Genomic DNA, 19,165 nt, shown 5'->3' with positions numbered 1-19,165 from the left:
CACTACTCCACACAATCTCTTACTATTCAAGATTAATTACATGCGTGGCTGTGGCAAAGTGGTTTGCAGTGTGGAGGTGTAGTGGTGATGTGATTATGAAACAGAAGACAGACAACAAAGTTCACGATCCAAACTGGTTTTATTTTTATAATCCTGGTCTGGTGATCACAAAGAATCCCATGCAATACACAGCAATGTGTATTGCACTGTTCCAAAACAACGGGTTGCAGTCCCCAAATAATAAGACACAGTTTGTAAATAATAAACACAGTAGAACACACAAAGACACACACATTCACAAGTCCAGAGTGAGTGCTATAGAGCTTGTGGTGCAATACAATTTATCCGTGTACAATGGTGCAGTATTGTCCGGGTTCAGTGCTGGCCTTAATTGACAGCTCAGAATTGTGTAAGCCGTCTAATAAAAACAAACCAGTAGATTTTAGACACGACAAAACAAACAAAACACTCACAGTAATTTTACACTCGTCCTTCAGCGGTTCTCTCTTAACCATTACAAAGGAACAGATCACCTAGCTATGTCCCCTTTTTGTACCTTCAGTCACACCCCCTTGGTTAGAGAGTGCAGCCGTTTCTCCTCCAATCCACGGTTGCCACATCGCTTTCCCTCTGGAGTGATGACTTAATGTACCACAGGTGTGTCCCAATTTGTAGATGGCCGACTTACACCTAACCCTGGGAATGAACTGTCAGGCTATCCAGTCCAGGGCACTCTGTTCCCTTTACAATGTGTCCTCACAGGTCAGGAGGGAGATTTATCACCAAGAATCATTTTGTCTCTGTCACAGTGGCCATAGCTCATAATTGTACAGGTGGATTCTGACAAAAAAAAAGTATTATAGTTCAGTATTGTAATGTATTTCAACCTTCCTCAATATTGGGAAAATGTTTTTGATTTGAAGATGTTTGAAGCTACCAGCTTCTGGAGGCCAAAGGCCAGCCCTGCAGGTATCTACTTGAGCTCACTAGGCGTCTGGCCGATAGGGTCCACTTTAGTGCGATAAGGGGAAACAGTCCCTGCCAGTTTTGCCTCCCTAATAAGTATCTGTCAAGCTCTCCGCTGACAAGTTGAATGACTTAATGTAAAGTTGGAGTTATTTTGAATTTTCTCCGCCCATAATGTCTGTCATACTTCAAATATTCACCATAAATGACTCCTCGTTCCTTTAACCAAATTTTGTTATTTATTTAAATGTTTTTTGTTTGATATTGTCTCTAATTACTGTGTATTTACATAGTAGTTACATAGTATATACATGTGTACTTACACACAATTACAATGTTATTATGCATAGTTTCAAAGTACTTAACATGTAACTCTTTTGGCACGATATATGTAAGTACAGAATTGTATCAGAAAAGGGCTATGGTTAGGTTTAGCGTGAGGGTTTGGGTTAGGTTTAGGGTTTGGACCAGGGTTAGGGAAAGAGTTTGGATTAAGGTTAGAATGTGGGTTATATCATGCAAAAAAATGTACACATTAAGTACATTGTAACTAGGCATAATAACATTGTAATTACCATATGTGTAAGTACACATGTAAGTAACTACTATGTAAATAAACAGTAATTAGACACAATGTAAAGTCTTACCAATTCCTGTACTGTATTTGATTACTACATTATTTACAGTATCCTGCTTATTACATAGTACAATACAGTATTGAAAACATATATATATATATATATATATTGCAACTCTTCATAGAGTTGCAAAAAAGGTGTTTCTTTCATGTATTGTACGTGCTGCTGTTGTCTTGCAGAATATAGTGCTGGACATTACATAGGAGCTATTTAGTCAATTCCCAGTCTTAGAATGGGCGTCTAGAGTATATCATACATCGGTTTCCAGCACTCTATTTAATTCTGCATTGTCACAGCACACTGCTTATTAAATCCTACAGTATATGATTTTATTCGCCAGTTGTAAAAAAAGTGTTTTTCATCTTTTTTCATCAGCTGGCCCTTCCAGTCCTGGTCTTTGTTCCAACTCTATACTGAATTGTTTAATTCAACCAAATAAACTTCCTTCTAGACTCTGAAATAGTTAATTATATAATGTTACCTGTTAAACCTGGAGTGGAATGGCCCTCCAGGACTGTGATAGGACACCTCTGTACTTGACTACAACTATTGAGCAGCCTGAGAGAGCGGGAGAGCCAAAGCGATGCTCCCTCCAGAATACCCAGCGAAGACCAATGGCTAAGCACAGCTTGACATGGTTTATTTAAGCGGTAGTGCCCACTGACAAAGGCTCTTCCATGTGGAGACAACGAAAGTCAAGGTAAATTAACACACAGTAGAACCTTCATCGAGAGGGCACTATCACTGTTAGAAAACTATGGGCAGGATTTTCAAGAACCAGTGTTACTGTATCAAACTTGTGGTATAGTAACGAGAGCTTCAGTAGCAAGTGATTTTCAAACAAAATGTGTTAATTAAATCAATCCGTTAATGCTTTAAAATTGAGTCATTGAGGTTGTAAATTAACTCCTGATATATGATGACAATAAACACAAATATCCTTTTAAATTCCCACGCAAACAAAATAAATAGTCACAAGAAGCATAGCTTGTTAAGATATTAACATTATTTCGGAAATCAACATAATTTCGGAAATCACATTAGGACGATTATTTAATAATGAAATAGGCATAACGACCGCTTGAAAATGCCAAAATCAATGCTACATACCGACCTTTTGATTAGCACTGGAGTTATCTTTTACAACCTTTTGAAAATCCAGTCATTATTTTCTTTAAAAAAACACTTTACAACTATATTTACCTTTGAACTTGTAGTGATTCATCGGGTACCCTTCCACTGAGAAAAGATTTTGGAAAATTGTCCCCAAATGTTCATTAAGGATTACATACATAATTATAGAAAAAAATTAACTTTGTTAAACAAATCAATATTTTACTTGTCAGAGCTGCTTATAATTTATCTGGACACTGCCAGATATCTGAAAGGAGCAAAATATTACAGAATAGTCCGTGTTTCAGTTTGTTATTGTTGAAAGATGCTCCAGTCGAGCTGACAGGCTGTGATTGGCTGACTCGGCAGTTGCAGGTACAGGAACGGTTGCTTTCATCAGTATAAAGTATTTGCTGTCCAATAGATGTGAACTGAGCTTTCAATGCCGCAGATCAAAAGGAAAATGATGGCATGTGTGTGCATTGAGATTCACAGCTGATATTTTGACATTTGTGACGAAGGGATTGGTTGATGGTTGATGATACTGAATCATTTTCGAATTTGAGTTAAACTTTCTGAAGACCACCCATTTTATTTTTGAAAAGAAAAGGTTAACTTACAACACTTTAGCCCTGTGTTGTGCTTGTTATCCATTGTGTGTGGATGAAAGTCTAAAACCCTTTCACACACATCACCTTTAAATAGCTTAACCCCAAATTAATTTAACTTTGTTAAACAATGTTAGCTGTTCCTTGCACAAGTCCATCTGTTTATCTAGCTTGACTCTTCAAGTCTTCAATGAGGTAGGGATCACAGTCTTGCAATACTCTGTAGAATTCTTGCACAGCCTGGCTGCCCTTCCTCTTTACCAGAGAGACCAAGGTGGTGTTCTGCTCAATCCTTGTTCCTTTCTGTAGGATCATCTCCTGCTCTTCCTCATTGATCACCCCTTTTTGCAGAAGCTGTCTGAGTATGGGCTGGATAATGCTGAGTCTCTCAATCACACTGTACTCATGTTGCTGAAGAAAACAAACACCTGGAAGAAATAGGTAATCCCACACAGGATGTTGCTCATACTTTAGTTCAAATGACATATAGCTAATAAAATAATACCTGTAAACCATACCCATTATGTATTGCTATCACTTTGTAGGTTTCAGATTTCACTGTACAAAAGACAAAGGTAGCACTTATATGAAACTACATTCCGCCAGTAAACTCATGTGATACATTATTTATTAAAACATAGACAAGATTGTACATTTTTAAAAGCACAGTGATAGGACCCATTGCATGAAAAAAACCCTAAACATTCTGAATTCCTTTTAACTTGAACTCATACTGCCAAAAGCAACTCACTCCCCTTCTCTTCAGATCAATCAATGCTTCCCTTATTATTCACATGTTTTCAATGTTGACTTCTTCACACACAGAGTGGTGAGGGTATGGAATGGGCTCACTAGTCATGTTGCTGAGGCTGAATCACTTGGATCCTTTAAGACCCAAATCGACAACGTTTTGAGATTAATCAGCTACTAAGAAATGGATGAGCTTCGATGGGTCAAATGACCTCCTCTTGTTAATATTTCTTACATTCTTACTGTATGTTCTTATGTTTTCATTCAGGGTTTCTTAGAAATGCAGGAATATAATTATGTTCAACGATATACAGCAAATTTTGTTTCATAAAAACTAAAAAAACATTAACATCCAAGGTGAGTGTAATTCATATTAAGCAATGTTATGTTAACAATACAGTACAGACTTGCTGAGACAAATTCATCTTATCCAAAATATTTTACCCCAGCTATATAAAAATAAAATGGTTCTATCACGCAACTGACATTTTAATTTAAAGGGACCACACACACTGTGCATAAATGTGTAAAATACTGTAGATTAATGCCTAATTAAGTATTACATTATGATTATTATTAATTCATACAAATAACTGACGTCAGTGTTGTATCAGACTAAAAACAGACACTCTTATAAGTATAAACAAACAATACTGAACAGACAATCTTATAAGAAGCATAAAGAAAGGATACAAAGCACACAATAATAAGAAGCATAAAGAAACAATATGGTATCTTCCTCTTGTACATGCGCTATGTGTCATTATGCAATATGTGTTACACTTTCGGGATCAACTTATAAACCTGAAACTCTGCATCAGTATCCAAAAAATTTGTACTGAGGGGTGCCACCTTCTTCGATACATTAGAATTCGAGTCATCCCATAGAAAAGGATAATCTACCGAACTTTAATTGGGAAAACACCAGCATTAACCTGCAAGTTAAGATCCATTCATTTTATTAAACTGATTGTTCCTATGCAGGGTAATAACAGTTTTTGGTCATTACTCATTTCAGTTTGCAGTAGCCAATGACTGGAATGCATTGCAACACATTTTTTAATTAGAATGGTTCCTATCTGAGGTTGCTTTTAGTCGTAGTGTTGACTTTTTGCTGACTGAAATCTGTACCTGCTAAGTTTTATGTTTTATGATTGATTGTGTGTATTTTTTAATCCTTATTTATTATGTTTGATGTTTTTTGCTATGGTGGTGTGAGCCTGTTGCCAGGTCGTCATTGTAAATGATGATTTGTTCTCAATTGACTTATCTGGACAATAAAGGTTTTGATTGACTGATTGATTGAGAAGTAATAACTGTGCTAGACACAGGGGTGGGGCAAGCAAGATTCTGCGAGTTATCAAGTAATGCTATTAGCAGTTCTATAATATAGTTATAAATAACAGTAAACAGCTATACAATTCATACTATCACAATGTGTATATTATTACAGTAATTTTGGGTTCTTACATTCTACAGGATTTTTAAGAATGACTCAAACAAAATCTTAGGGCTGCATTTTGAGCAAGGAGAGCAGGGGAAGAGCATTGCATTAGTCTAATGATGATGACTAAAGCACTACGTTTTTTAATAAACTAATTGTGATGCAGGCTATTCGTTTAACAACTTACCTTCTGGCTCAGATTTTTCAAAAGACAATCTCTGACAATCACCTGGAAAATATAGAAAGTTAGGATCCAGGGGCTTACATTAAAAACCTGTCATTTTTCTTTATTGAAATTAATGTTCAACTTTCATATTGAAGCTTGTTGTGTGCTACTCATTTAATCAAACCAAGTAGCGTAAGAATTTGCTTGTATCGTTTCAGACGATTTTAAAATCAAATCAAGTAATCAAGAAAGACAATTGAGTCGCAGTTCTTCCTTCGCAGCCAGTGTCATCTGACACGTAGCAGAAATCGTAAAGTAATTAAAAATACGAACTTGCAGAATGGATAAAACTGTGTTGCGAATTTTAAGAAAATGCATTTGAGAGCAAAAATCTGTATGAGATTTTTAACTTTCATAACTGAAGAGGAGCCGAGGCCATGCCCAGCAGCCCCAGAGGTGCAAATTAAGTTTAAGAATAAGATGAAGATTAGGGTTAAGGTTAGGGTTAGGGTAAGGTTCCTGGTCCGGGTGAGGGTTAGGATTATAGCCTGTTTGCCTTTTTTTTTTATTGGAGCTCAATTCCCATTTACCTGGTCGAATCTCAGTTTTCCAAAGTTCTTCTTCATCAGATAGTAAAACAAGAGAAAGCGTGGGGTTGACTTTCTGGCTGTACACTTCAAAGAAGGGAGGGATCTGCCCACTGCTGATATAACGCACTTTGATTTTCTAATGGGAGAACAAAAAAGGTTTTAGATATAAGCAATGCTCCAGATAAGGTTTTGGGTCATTGAGTAATTTACTCTCCAATTTAGACACTATGGGCTCTACATACGAATATTGCATATGTGTTTGTAAATACTGTGAATTCGTAGCCTCCGTCCTTCATAGAATTTTTGCGTGTGATGTACCAAACAGCTATTTTTTCATGAGCAACTACCATAATATCACCACTTAGTTTACAAACAGCATACATTCTCATTATACAGGACAAATTGGAATTTGCATCTCATTATAAATATATTTTTTCAACGCCAAAAGTCTAGATTTATAAAGGTCTGGAACCAACTCCCCAGTAATGTTGTTGAAGCTGACACCCTGGAATCCTTCAAGAAGCTGCTTGATGAGATTCTGGGATCAATAAGCTACTAACAACCAAATGAGCAAGATGGGCTGAATGGCCTCCTCTCGTTTGTGAACTTTCTTATGTTCTTATGTTCTTATGTAGCCTGTAATCATTGTGCACGGTGGCAAGCAGACATGTGTCCAAGGTTCAAGCGCGCCAGTATTACTAGTGTAACATGAATGGCACCTAATCTTGCTGCTTTGGGACTGAAAAGACTAAGCTTAACACAATCAGCTATCTGGATAAAAAATCACTCTCTATGCCTTGCAAAGGGATTTAGATATTATTATTATTATTATTATTTTTTTTTTTTTTATTTTTATTTTTTTTATTTTATTATTATTATTTTTTTTCTGATTTTCCTAGATATTAAATAAAGTACTTATGTTAATATTAATGTACACACACTTGGGTAGGTCTCTGTACAATTATAATCTAATTAAATTATAGTACCTGTGGTATGACTGTCACCTTTGGCAATGTTTTGAGGGAATAGCTCTTGCGTATGTGTAGAGACTTTTCAGTTTCAGCTGGTTTGTAAATCCGGATAGATCCCTGTTTCTTCTCTTGCATTTCAACAGCCTACAAAACCAAATAGTAACAATAGTGATGATAAGGATGATACAGAATACTAGCAAATAACCAGAGGCCCTTAGCCTTTTACCATGTATAGTCCTGCTTTAAAGACTTTAGAACCATAACAATATGAGTATTGCATTAGTGTCCCATATCCTTGTTATATTCGCCGGATGTAGGGTGTAGAAGAGAGCAGCTGTACACATGTACTGAATCATTGACAACTCAGTTACGACCATTTCAGACTTACAACAACCCCCATTCCCAAGGTGTTTTCCAGTAAAAAGATCCACCGGGAGACAGAATTGAGATGGCACTGAATTCATTAAATTTTTTTCTGTGAGTGCAAGACGATGTTGTTTCAGCAGAACAGGAGTAAAAAATAAATAAATAAATAATGACGTCTCAGATTTCAGTAATTTTTCACAGTGTGTGTCGGAGAAGGCTGTATAATGAGCAGAAGTGTCTTTTTCTGTTTTTCTGTAGCATTTACAAACCGCTAAAAAGACATTAGTTAAAGTGACAAAGTCGGGCTGAGTGAGTATAAAGACAGATTCTTTTTTTCTGTTTTGCTGTCTTCCAGTTCATGTAATTGTTCTTCATCCAAATCGGCATGTCTTCTTACTACTGTTGGGGTTTTTTTGCTGGTAATTGGTCACTCAGTTTTATAGTTACTGTACAAGATTGCTACCGATACCTTTAATGGTAACACTTTATATTAAGGTGTTGCTTATTAAATTTTATAAATGTTTTATAAATATATAATATATGCTTAATAACTATATTATATAGTGTTAATAAAGCTTTGTATGTGGTTTATAACCATGCAATAGCCATGGACAGAATTACAGTTTTATAAAGGGAGAAGTTTTTAGCCACCTTGTGTACTTTGGGATGTTTAAACTTAATTCCATCTATGGCTATTGCATGGTTATAAACCATCTATAATATTTATTAACACTCTATAACATAGTTATTAAGCATCTATTATATATTTATAAAACATTAATAAGAAGCACCTTAATATAAAGTGTTACCCTTTTGATTATGTAATGTAGCGCCGTGATTTTGAATATGTGACGAGGCTCCGTCGTTATCCACCCAATATACGGACAGCTGGAACCTTGCTTGACCAATCACATTGCTTGTTTCACGTTCCATTGCCAGCTCTGGATTAAAAAAAAGATATACTATATATATATATATATATATATATATATATATATATATATATATATATATAGGGCTGTCAATTAATCACAGTTAACTTCTGCGATTAACATGTTAATTTTTTTAGATCTTTTTTTACGCGCATTAAGCCGTAATTCATTCCCTTCAGCACCATTTTAATATACTCGAGTGCATGCAACACAATAAGTGCAGTCATCGTTTAAATAGAAAGTTTGGAAATGCATTATGGAACAAAGCACTAAAAGTGAAGGACTTATGAATGAGAAGTTTATTTTGTTAAACAATTCTGACAGTTCATTGGATAGAAAGACTGGTACTTGTATCTGATAGTTCCAGTATCACACAATGCATCTAGTCTGCTGTACAACCTGCATACTGTAAATACGGCTTCATTTCTCAAAATACACTTTCTAGCAGGCAGCAAAAATAGAACAACAAATGAAACACGTCAGTTTCGACATAGTACTTTTTTCAATTCAGGATTTCTGCAATTCTGTAAATCAAGCTACATCATGTCAGTACACAACAAGGATGCGTATGCGTTTGTATGCGTAAAAATTATTTGTACTTACAGGTACAAATCAAAAATACGAGCAAGACTAAAGAAAAGCTACGGGTACAAATCACAAAGATACGACTACGACTCAAAAAGTTATGAGTACAACTCGCAACATTACGAGTTGGATAGAGCGTGAAATCACTGTCTAAAATACATCATAGAGGTCACAGGACAGGCTGTTGATTGGGGGAACAATCGATGAGTATGTAACAGTGGATGCGTCCAGCACCTTGCATTGCTGATAGAAGGGAAGGAGTGGCTGCAAGTTGATGAAATGTGTAGGTGGAATTTTCAAAGTGGGAATATGGCACAAAGTCGCCCAACAGATGGACAGTCTCAGTCTCAGCGAAGATTTTCTATATACACAAGATAGTCAACTTTCCCTTTTTTCCGTCCCTGCCAATGCGGTGCATCATGAGAATCCAAAGAGTTCCGGTGGCGACTTTTCTCCTATCTCTATAATGTAAAGTATGTTTCATTTCCTATTCAAAGCTTTCTCTTTTGAAAACGACTGCATTTTTTTTAGCAAGATTCACCTGGATTTGTTTAGAGACACCCCTCCTTAACACATACATGTTATTATTTCTATGATCGATGTTTTCACTTGGCTTGGCAAGGGTTCTTTTCGCCGAAGTGCCGGCTCTCATGAATATTCATGTGAAGATAAGACGGGGGTGTGGTTTGATCTTTGGCTTGGTTGTCAGCGATGGGTTAGGCAGCGATCAGCGATCAGTTAAGCTGAGTAAATTGATTACACCCCTGTATAAATAAATAATCACATGATGGAGCAGGCACAGACATGTACAGGGATCCTTGTTGTGTACTGACATGATGTAGCTTGATTTACAGACTTGCAGAAATCCTGAATTGAAAAAAAGTACTGTGTCGAAACTGACGTGTTTCATTTGTTGTTCTATTGTTGCTGCCTGCTAGAAAGTGTATTTTGAGAAATGAAGCCGTATTTACAGTATGCAGGTTGTACAGTAGACTAGATGCATTGTGTGATACTGGAACTATCAGATACAAGTACCAGTCTTTCTATCCAATGAACTGTCAGAATTGTTTAACAAAATAAACTTCTCATTCATAAGGCCTTCACTTTTAGTGCTTTGTTCCATAATGCATTTCTAAACTTTCTATTTAAACGATGACTGCACTTATTGTGTTGCATGCACTCGAGTATATTAAAATGGTGCTGAAGGGAATGAATTACGGCTTAATGCGAGTAAAAAAAGATCTAAAAAAATTAACATGTTAATCGCAGAAGTTAACTGATTAATTGACAGCCCTATATATATACATATATATATATATATATATATATATATATATATATATATATATATATATTATATATCTTTTTTTTTTAATCCAGAGCTGGCAATGGAACGTGAAACAAGCAATGTGATTGGTCAAGCAAGGTTCCAGCTGTCCGTATATTGGGTGGATACCGACGGAGCCTCGTCACATATTCAAAATCATGGCGCTACATCACATAATCAAAAGGGTAACACTTTATGTTAAGGTGCTTCTTATTAATGTTTTATAAATATATAATAGATGCTTAATAACTATGTTATAGAGTGTTAATAAAATATTATAGATGGTTTATAACCATGCAATAGCCATAGACGGAATTAAGTTTAAACATCCCAAAGTACACGAGGTGGCTAAAAACTGCTCCCTTTATAAAACTGTAATTCCGTCCATGGCTATTGCATGGTTATAAACCATATAGACAGCTTTATTAACACTATATAATATAGTTATTAAGCATATATTATGACCACTGTGTGGTCCAGTGGTTAAAGAAAAGGGCTTGTAACCAGAAGGTCCCTGGTTCAAACCCCACCTCAGCCACTGACTCACTGTATGACCCTGAGCAAGTCACTTTACCTCCTTGTGCTCCGTCTTTCGGGTGAGACGTAATTGTAAGTGACTCTGCAGCTGATGCGTAGTTCACACACCCTAGTCTCTGTAAGTCGCCTTGGATAAAGGCGTCTGCTAAATAAACAAATAATAATAATGGATCAAGAGTCAACGAGATTGGCGGCAACTCAATTCTTCAACTTTTTTGATAGTGGGTTAATTAAGTCTATGTGTCTATATTAAGTCAAATGGCATTATCTGCATCCATGGATGCTCCAAGGCGATGTATGTTACGGTCAGTTTAGATTAAATTCAACAAGTATTTCAACAAAACTACAGTCGCTAATGTAAAGCATGGGTTTTAAATTGCTGATACTCTTATACAGTATATAAAATATACGAATAAAACAAAATAAATACAGTTCATCTATTATCATAATCACACTGCTGCTATGCGTTGTTCATAATTACATTTCTGCTACTACATATAATGCAAAAATAAAAATATTACACAGCATGTGGACCTCTCCTTTTTTGCTGAAAATTCCCTTTGTTACAGTCACACACAATGTAACTTTTACTTATTATTCTCTTAAACTTAACATTACTGCAATCTACCCAATATCAAGGATATGGAAATTAGAATCTTGATCAGAGGCTATCCCAGTCCCTTGACAGCCAAATCACACCCCCATCTTGCCTGCTCATGAATATTCGGCAAAAAGAACCCTTGTCAGGCCAAGTGAAAACATCGATCGTAGAGATGATAACACGTATGTGTTAAGGAGGGGTGTCTGTCAGATTCACACATACTCTTTTATATATATATATATATATATATATATATATATATATATATATATATATATATATATATATATATATACTGTATATATATATACTGTATATATATATATATACATACTCTAAGCCCACTCTTAACCTCAGGGGAGACGTTCAGGAGGACATAAAGATGTTTCGGACTCCTGTAAGTGGATTGTTCGTGCACTGGGCTTGCAACGTATCCAGATGACTTAATAATCAAGAAACTCACACAGACTCATTTGATTTGAAGTTTTAATGACTCAGAGTAGTATTAGTACCTCTTCGGTTTATTAAATGCTTAAAAATTGACTGAGTAGTTACAGACTACGTCGAATCCTAGCTGACAGGCAACCTGGGAGGTCCAGTGCCTTAACCCTTTGCAGTCCATTTATTAAGTGTGTGTCAGGCGCGTCAGGTCCAATTTATTTTCACACACGCAGTTAATTTTAGATGCGCTGTTTAAAAGTATTTTTTTTCCATAGTCAAACGGGTTTAAAAGGCCCTGCATATCAACAAAGCACTCACTAGGCATCTCCAGCCCCGACCCACCCTTTCGTTCGTACATACCGATCGATCATCTCCTGATCACTCGTTTTATCACCAAACTCTGCAAATGTCCGTGTTATTCTCTGTGCGCTGATTCAGTAACAGGCAGCTTGTTTCCTTATGGCCGCCCCTATCTGATGCCAGGGACAAGTATGACTATTCATGAGATACGCCCTTTTTAAAAAAAAAAAAAATTATGGCTTGTCTCGGCTCCTGTCGCTCCCACTCAGCCATTGAATGGTTTTCTCGGCTTTTTCCGGAGAAAAAACGACTAAAAAACAGTTTTTTGCGTCTTTTTGATGATGTCGGACCAGGTCCGACATAGGACCGCAAAGGGTTAATTATGGAGGGAGCTCACTGTCAAAAATGTATGCGTAAAAAGAATTTGTACTTGTAATTACAGGTATAAATCAAAAATAGAAGAGCAAATCAAAAATACAAGTACAACTCAAAAAAAATTACGAGTACAAATAAAAAACATACGAGAACAAATCAAAAATACGACTACGAATCAAGAAAAGCTATGGGTACAAATCACAAAGTTACGACTACGACTCAAAAAGTTACGAGTACAACTCACAAAATTACGAGTTGGACAGAGCGAGAAATCACTGTCAAAAATACGTCATAGAGGTCACAGGACAGGCTGTTGATTGGGGGAACAATCGATGAGTATTTAACAGTGCATACATCCAGCACCTTGCATTTCTGATAGAAGGGAAGGTGTGGCTGCAAGTTGCTGAAATGTGTAGGTGGAATTTTCAAAGTGGGAATATGGCAAAAAGTCACCCAACAGATGGACAGTCTCAGTCTCAGCAAATATCTTCCATACATAAGATAGTCAACTCCCCCTTTTTTCCATCCCAGCCGATGCAACGCATCACGGGAATCCAAAGAGTTCCGGTGGCGACTTTTCTCCTATTTCTATAATGTAAAGTATGTTTCATTTCCTATTCAAAGCTTTCTCTTTTGAAAACGATTGCATTTTTTAGCAAGATTCCGCTGGATTTGTTTAGAGACATGTCACAGAGTGAACCTAAAACCCGTCTTGCCTTGTACAAGGTGCCATCACTTTTTTTGAGAGAAAGGTGTATGCGGCAGAGATAGATGGCTCTTTAATAGAAACAGTTAAATTTATTTGAAGTCTTCCCACTGATGATGGGAATGGGAATGTAGAGATGCAAGCCCTGCTAACAAGAGTTAAGTTTTTGCAGGTATCAGACTTTTAAAGAGAACAGAAACTGGCTGATCTTTGGGATGCAAATTGAACATTTGTGAAACTGCATGTGTGTTAAAATGTTGTAATAACTGTACTGTGTTAAAGAATATAAAGTCAGCAGGAATACTAAACAAATTGTTAAAACACACTGTTCATACAAAAAGGTATAATATGCTCTGTATTAACCTATAGTTATGTTAAAGCATTCTATATTCCTGTTTCTTTGTAAGTCTGAGTAAAAAGGGAGCTAGGTTGGGGTCACGCTGACCAAAAAACACCGGTGAAATGAGCTAAGCTTGTCTTTGTCTGAGCTACTGGTGCCAAGGTTTATAACCTTGAGGAGAAAAGCAGAAACGAGAATCTCATTTAATTAACTCAAATGTTCAAGTCAAGTCTTTTATTTAGAGAAGTAAGCTTGATCTGAAATTAGTCTTTAAGCTAAACACAGGTCTTCTACAATAATTAGAATAGAATATAAGTTTACATGTTTTATTTTAGCAGAAGAGCTGTTAAGTTTGAAAATAAGAGAATATAGTGCAGAAATTAACTTAAAGTAAAAACTTCAGTCAAAACATAATAGTACCAGTCTGTGTCAGACATATAGTAGGATCTGCCAAAGAGAATGTAATTCATTTGTTAACCTTGTCTTTGCTTGAAACGAACAGTACCAGGCGTGGGTAACTGGAGAAAATAACTCTTGGCAATTGAAGCTAGACTTACTGGTCAGCAGTTTAAAATCAAAGGTTTCTATGATGATTGATCTTTAAAAAAAAATACTTTCTGGTACATGAAAGGGAGTATAACTGTCTATGGCTTCATTAAATCATATAAATTAATGAAGACCTGGTAAAACAAGTGAGGGGGAGCAATAATAACATAGGACCATATTTAGATTTAGTAAGAATGCCATACGTCTGGGAAAATGTCTATAGTTATCGATGAATGACCTTGGCAGGAGAGCAGATGGTCTGAAACTTGCTTGAATAGGATTTTTGTAAAAACAGTGAGAGGTCACGTTTAGGTTAAAGCATTGAATAGCTAAAATGGGACCATTATATTTTGACTGTTTTTGATAGACTGGATTTAAGTGAAAATAATTGGCTATATAATTGCAGACTTAGAAGTTTGATATGAATCTTTGTGACAGAAATACAGTGATTCTTGGTTGTAAATCACCCTCCCGACCTGTGAGGGCGCTAAGCAGCGAGAACAGAGTTCCTTGGAACAGCGAGACACTGTTGCAATAACGCATTGACCCAGAAGGGAAATAACGTGGCACCCACAGAATGGAGATGTGGTTGCACTAGTTTACTAAGAGGTCATGTGTGACAGCATAAAAGGGGACAGAGAATCGTAATCTGTTCCTTCGCCTTGGTTTTTGTAAATAAACTGAGAAGGACTGTAAGTGTTTTGTTTGTTTTTTCTTGTCTTGTCTTGCACATTACCAGACAGCTAACACAGTTCTTGAGCTGTCGCCTAGGGCCAGCACTAAGACGGAATGGCACTTCACCAACAATCACTAAATAATCTGTATCATCCACCACGAGCACTACTGCATGCACTCAGGACTGGTGACCATGTATGTATTATTGTGGGTCAGATATTGAGTTTATTAGTTTGGACTGCAATCCCGTTATTGTTTACCCTGTGCCGTACACATTGTTGTGTTTTGCCGGGGGATTATTGTTTAGGTCACCAGACCTGGAATATAAAAATAACGTTCACTGTTCCAAACTGGATTACAAGACTCTGTCTGTTTAATTACAGCACTTCATCACTCCTGCACCTTTTCCCACTCAGCCACTTTGTCACAACCTTCTACCAGCCTTTATCCAATATGTTTTAATTAATTGTTAAACCACATCTATACATGTAATAAAACCAACCGACTAAGGAGGATGTCTTTTGGTGTGAAAAGGGAAATATATTTTTAACCCAGGATTGGAATAATTAAACCAAAGTAGGTGTTATATATTAAACACATCTTTCTATATGTATTCTTCATAGACTTGCACTGTATTCACGTGCATGCTGTGTTCAGGAACTCCCTGGTACCAAAAAAGAATAACATCAGTTCATCACCTCACATATTTTGGAAATGTAGGGGAGGTGGATTATGGGATGATGGCTAATTAGAAAGAGTTACTGGGTGTATTTGAAAATGTTATTCGCTTGAAGGACATGAGCTGTCAAGGCATATTAATGTTTAAGATTTAATTATGACTTCTAATATAAAAAGAGAAATGTATTGAAGTATTAATGCTATCATACCTGTTAAAGCCAAGATTAACTGAGATTAATTTTTAATCGCTATTCATTTTTTAATCGCATGACAGCCTTAATATATATGTTACACGGTTACTTACATCGATGAAAGCTTGGTGATTGGGAACGAGGTAGACATGCAGAGTGAAATTAGCAGCAGAGAAGACTCTGAAGAGCAGCACCTGCATGTGGATGGCGGTGCATATATAGGAGCGGATCAGATACAGAATCCCTTTCAGGGAGAAGCTGGGCTTCTGCAGCCAGGCATGGGTGGAGTTCGCCCCGCAGACAGCATTCACAGAAATGAGAGACTCGTCCTTCACATGGAGCACCTTGAAGTTAGACACCAGTATGTCTTCTGAGCCTGAAATAAAATAATATATATTATTTTATTTTATCAACTCCATATCAACCCCATTTCTCCAGGCTTTTGTGCAGTCTCTTCAAATGCACACATGGTAAACAGTAGTTTTAGGTTGAACGCAACAGCGTGTTTTATTGGGAATACAGAAACAAAATAAATAAATGAAACAAAAAATTGATGCTCTTTGGGCGCTACCAAAACAGTTCCCCTGTTTTAAACCACACAAACAAATCCCACTCCCTAGTCCCAGTCCATTACCTTTAGCCGTTGACCAGAAAAACTGTTTACTTTAAACACTCTTTTCCCAGCACACCATCCACTCCCGAATCTCCTTCCAAACCCCATCAGATAACAAACTAACTTTGAGCTTTATATTCCCTCGTAGTGTCCTGAACATACACTCCATCACAATATATATTTTACTTGTGTTCAGCTCTTAAACAGTTGCAAAGTTCAAGTTACTTATAAAATGTTATAGCTAACCTGAAATCTGCAACTGTTTAAGAGCTGAAAACAAGTAAAAATAATTAAGCAAATTATCAGTTCAATTAAGGATATAGTGAAGTAATTGAGAGCTTGTTTGGAATGAAAAGCAGCAGAACTGAGTTTGAGAACCCCTAATATAGAGGATACTGAATTATTATACACTGCAGGAGGATGGTGAGTGGTTTATGTATTCTGTTTATATGACAAGTATATATTTAAAATAGCTAGCAATAAAATGTGTACATTTTTATATTGATTCAGTTAATTCAAGGATTATTTTACCTGGTGGATCGTTACTTTCGTTGTCAACAGACTATGCGTGAACGCAGATTAATTTCAAACCTTGTTTATGGCCTCTTACCAACTGTCTGTAGATAGAACCTTGAGCTCAGTCTGTCAATTTACATCCTCTCTGCTGTTTCTTACCTTTACCAGTTTTAATGAAGGGGCTGTACCCTAAATTACTTAATTGGACCAATTAAGTGCTTATTAGAAGTTTAATTGGTCAGTTGGAACAAACACCAGGAGAGACACTGGAATTGCCCACCCCTGGGCTACAGGCTACTCAGATAACTCAGACACAGTCAGATCTGTAACTGACATTTCTTGACTAAACTCTCAAGGAAATCGGGAGTCCAAATCAAAACAACAATAGAAATTTGAAATGATTTCAGACATTTCAAAGTTGTTATAAAACACGTACAGGTGGCAGTATTGTTTGACCTACTGACATGCAGCTCTGTCCTGAATCCTGAATTTGAAAGACACATTCAAACCTAGTATGCATGTTATCCCACTCTCGTGGTGTATATACAGAATATATATATATATATATATATATATATATATATATATATATATATATATATATATATACACACTACATATATATATATATATATATATATATATATATATATATATACACACTACATATATACAGTGCCTTGCGAAAGTATTCGGCCCCCTTGAACTTTGCGACCTTTTGCCACATTTCAGGCTTCAAACATAAAGATATGAAACTGTAATTTTTTGTGAAGAATCAACAACAAGTGGGACACAATCATGAAGTGGAACGAAATTTATTGGATATTTCAAACTTTTTTAACAAATAAAAAACTGAAAAATTGGGCGTGCAAAATTATTCAGCCCCCTTAAGTTAATACTTTGTAGCGCCACCTTTTGCTGCGATTACAGCTGTAAGTCGCTTGGGGTATGTCTCTATCAGTTTTGCACATCGAGAGACTGAAATTTTTGCCCATTCCTCCTTGCAAAACAGCTCGAGCTCAGTGAGGTTGGATGGAGAGCATTTGTGAACAGCAGTTTTCAGTTCTTTCCACAGATTCTCGATTGGATTCAGGTCTGGACTTTGACTTGGCCATTCTAACACCTGGATATGTTTATTTGTGAACCATTCCATTGTAGATTTTGCTTTATGTTTTGGATCATTGTCTTGTTGGAAGACAAATCTCCGTCCCAGTCTCAGGTCTTTTGCAGACTCCATCAGGTTTTCTTCCAGAATGGTCCTGTATTTGGCTCCATCCATCTTCCCATCAATTTTAACCATCTTCCCTGTCCCTGCTGAAGAAAAGCAGGCCCAAACCATGATGCTGCCACCACCATGTTTGACAGTGGGGATGGTGTGTTCAGGGTGATGAGCTGTGTTGCTTTTACGCCAAACATAACGTTTTGCATTGTTGCCAAAAAGTTCGATTTTGGTTTCATCTGACCAGAGCACCTTCTTCCACATGTTTGGTGTGTCTCCCAGGTGGCTTGTGGCAAACTGTAAACGACACTTTTTATGGATATCTTTAAGAAATGGCTTTCTTCTTGCCACTCTTCCATAAAGGCCAGATTTGTGCAGTATACGACTGATTGTTGTCCTATGGACAGAGTCTCCCACCTCAGCTGTAGATCTCTGCAGTTCATCCAGAGTGATCATGGGCCTCTTGGCTGCATCTCTGATCAGTCTTCTCCTTGTATGAGCTGAAAGTTTAGAGGGACGGCCAGGTCTTGGTAGATTTGCAGTGGTCTGATACTCCTTCCATTTCAATATTATCGCTTGCACAGTGCTCCTTGGGATGTTTAAAGCTTGGGAAATCTTTTTGTATCCAAATCCGGCTTTAAACTTCTCCACAACAGTATCTCGGACCTGCCTGGTGTGTTCCTTGTTCTTCATGATGCTCTCTGCGCTTTAAACGGACCTCTGAGACTATCACAGTGCAGGTGCATTTATACGGAGACTTGATTACACACAGGTGGATTCTATTTATCATCATTAGTCATTTAGGTCAACATTGGATCATTCAGAGATCCTCACTGAACTTCTGGAGAGAGTTTGCTGCACTGAAAGTAAAGGGGCTGAATAATTTTGCACGCCCAATTTTTCAGTTTTTTATTTGTTAAAAAAGTTTGAAATATCCAATAAATTTCGTTCCACTTCATGATTGTGTCCCA

General features: G+C 36.7%; 1 protein-coding gene across 2 annotated transcripts in view; it reads right to left on the bottom strand.

Moving 5' to 3' along the window:
• Positions 1-3,277: 3,277 nt before the first annotated feature.
• LOC117398352 (caspase recruitment domain-containing protein 8-like) overlaps positions 3,278-19,165 on the bottom strand; it is a 28,214-nt gene continuing 12,326 nt past the window's right edge. For both annotated transcript variants that reach the window (XM_033997358.3, XM_034912913.2), the window contains 5 exons: positions 15,960-16,222; positions 7,262-7,390; positions 6,276-6,411; positions 5,707-5,748; positions 3,278-3,753 (listed from right to left, as the gene is read on the bottom strand). In XM_033997358.3, coding sequence (XP_033853249.3) covers positions 3,488-3,753; positions 5,707-5,748; positions 6,276-6,411; positions 7,262-7,390; positions 15,960-16,222 — 836 coding nt within the window. In that variant the 3' untranslated portion in view covers positions 3,278-3,487. The remainder of the gene's footprint in view (positions 3,754-5,706; positions 5,749-6,275; positions 6,412-7,261; positions 7,391-15,959; positions 16,223-19,165) is intronic.

Source organism: Acipenser ruthenus, chromosome 54 (genome assembly GCF_902713425.1).
Source record: "Acipenser ruthenus chromosome 54, fAciRut3.2 maternal haplotype, whole genome shotgun sequence".
Lineage (NCBI taxonomy): Eukaryota > Metazoa > Chordata > Actinopteri > Acipenseriformes > Acipenseridae > Acipenser > Acipenser ruthenus.
The sequence above is the reverse complement of the archived record's forward strand: the minus strand, read 5'-3'. Positions and strand labels throughout refer to the sequence as shown.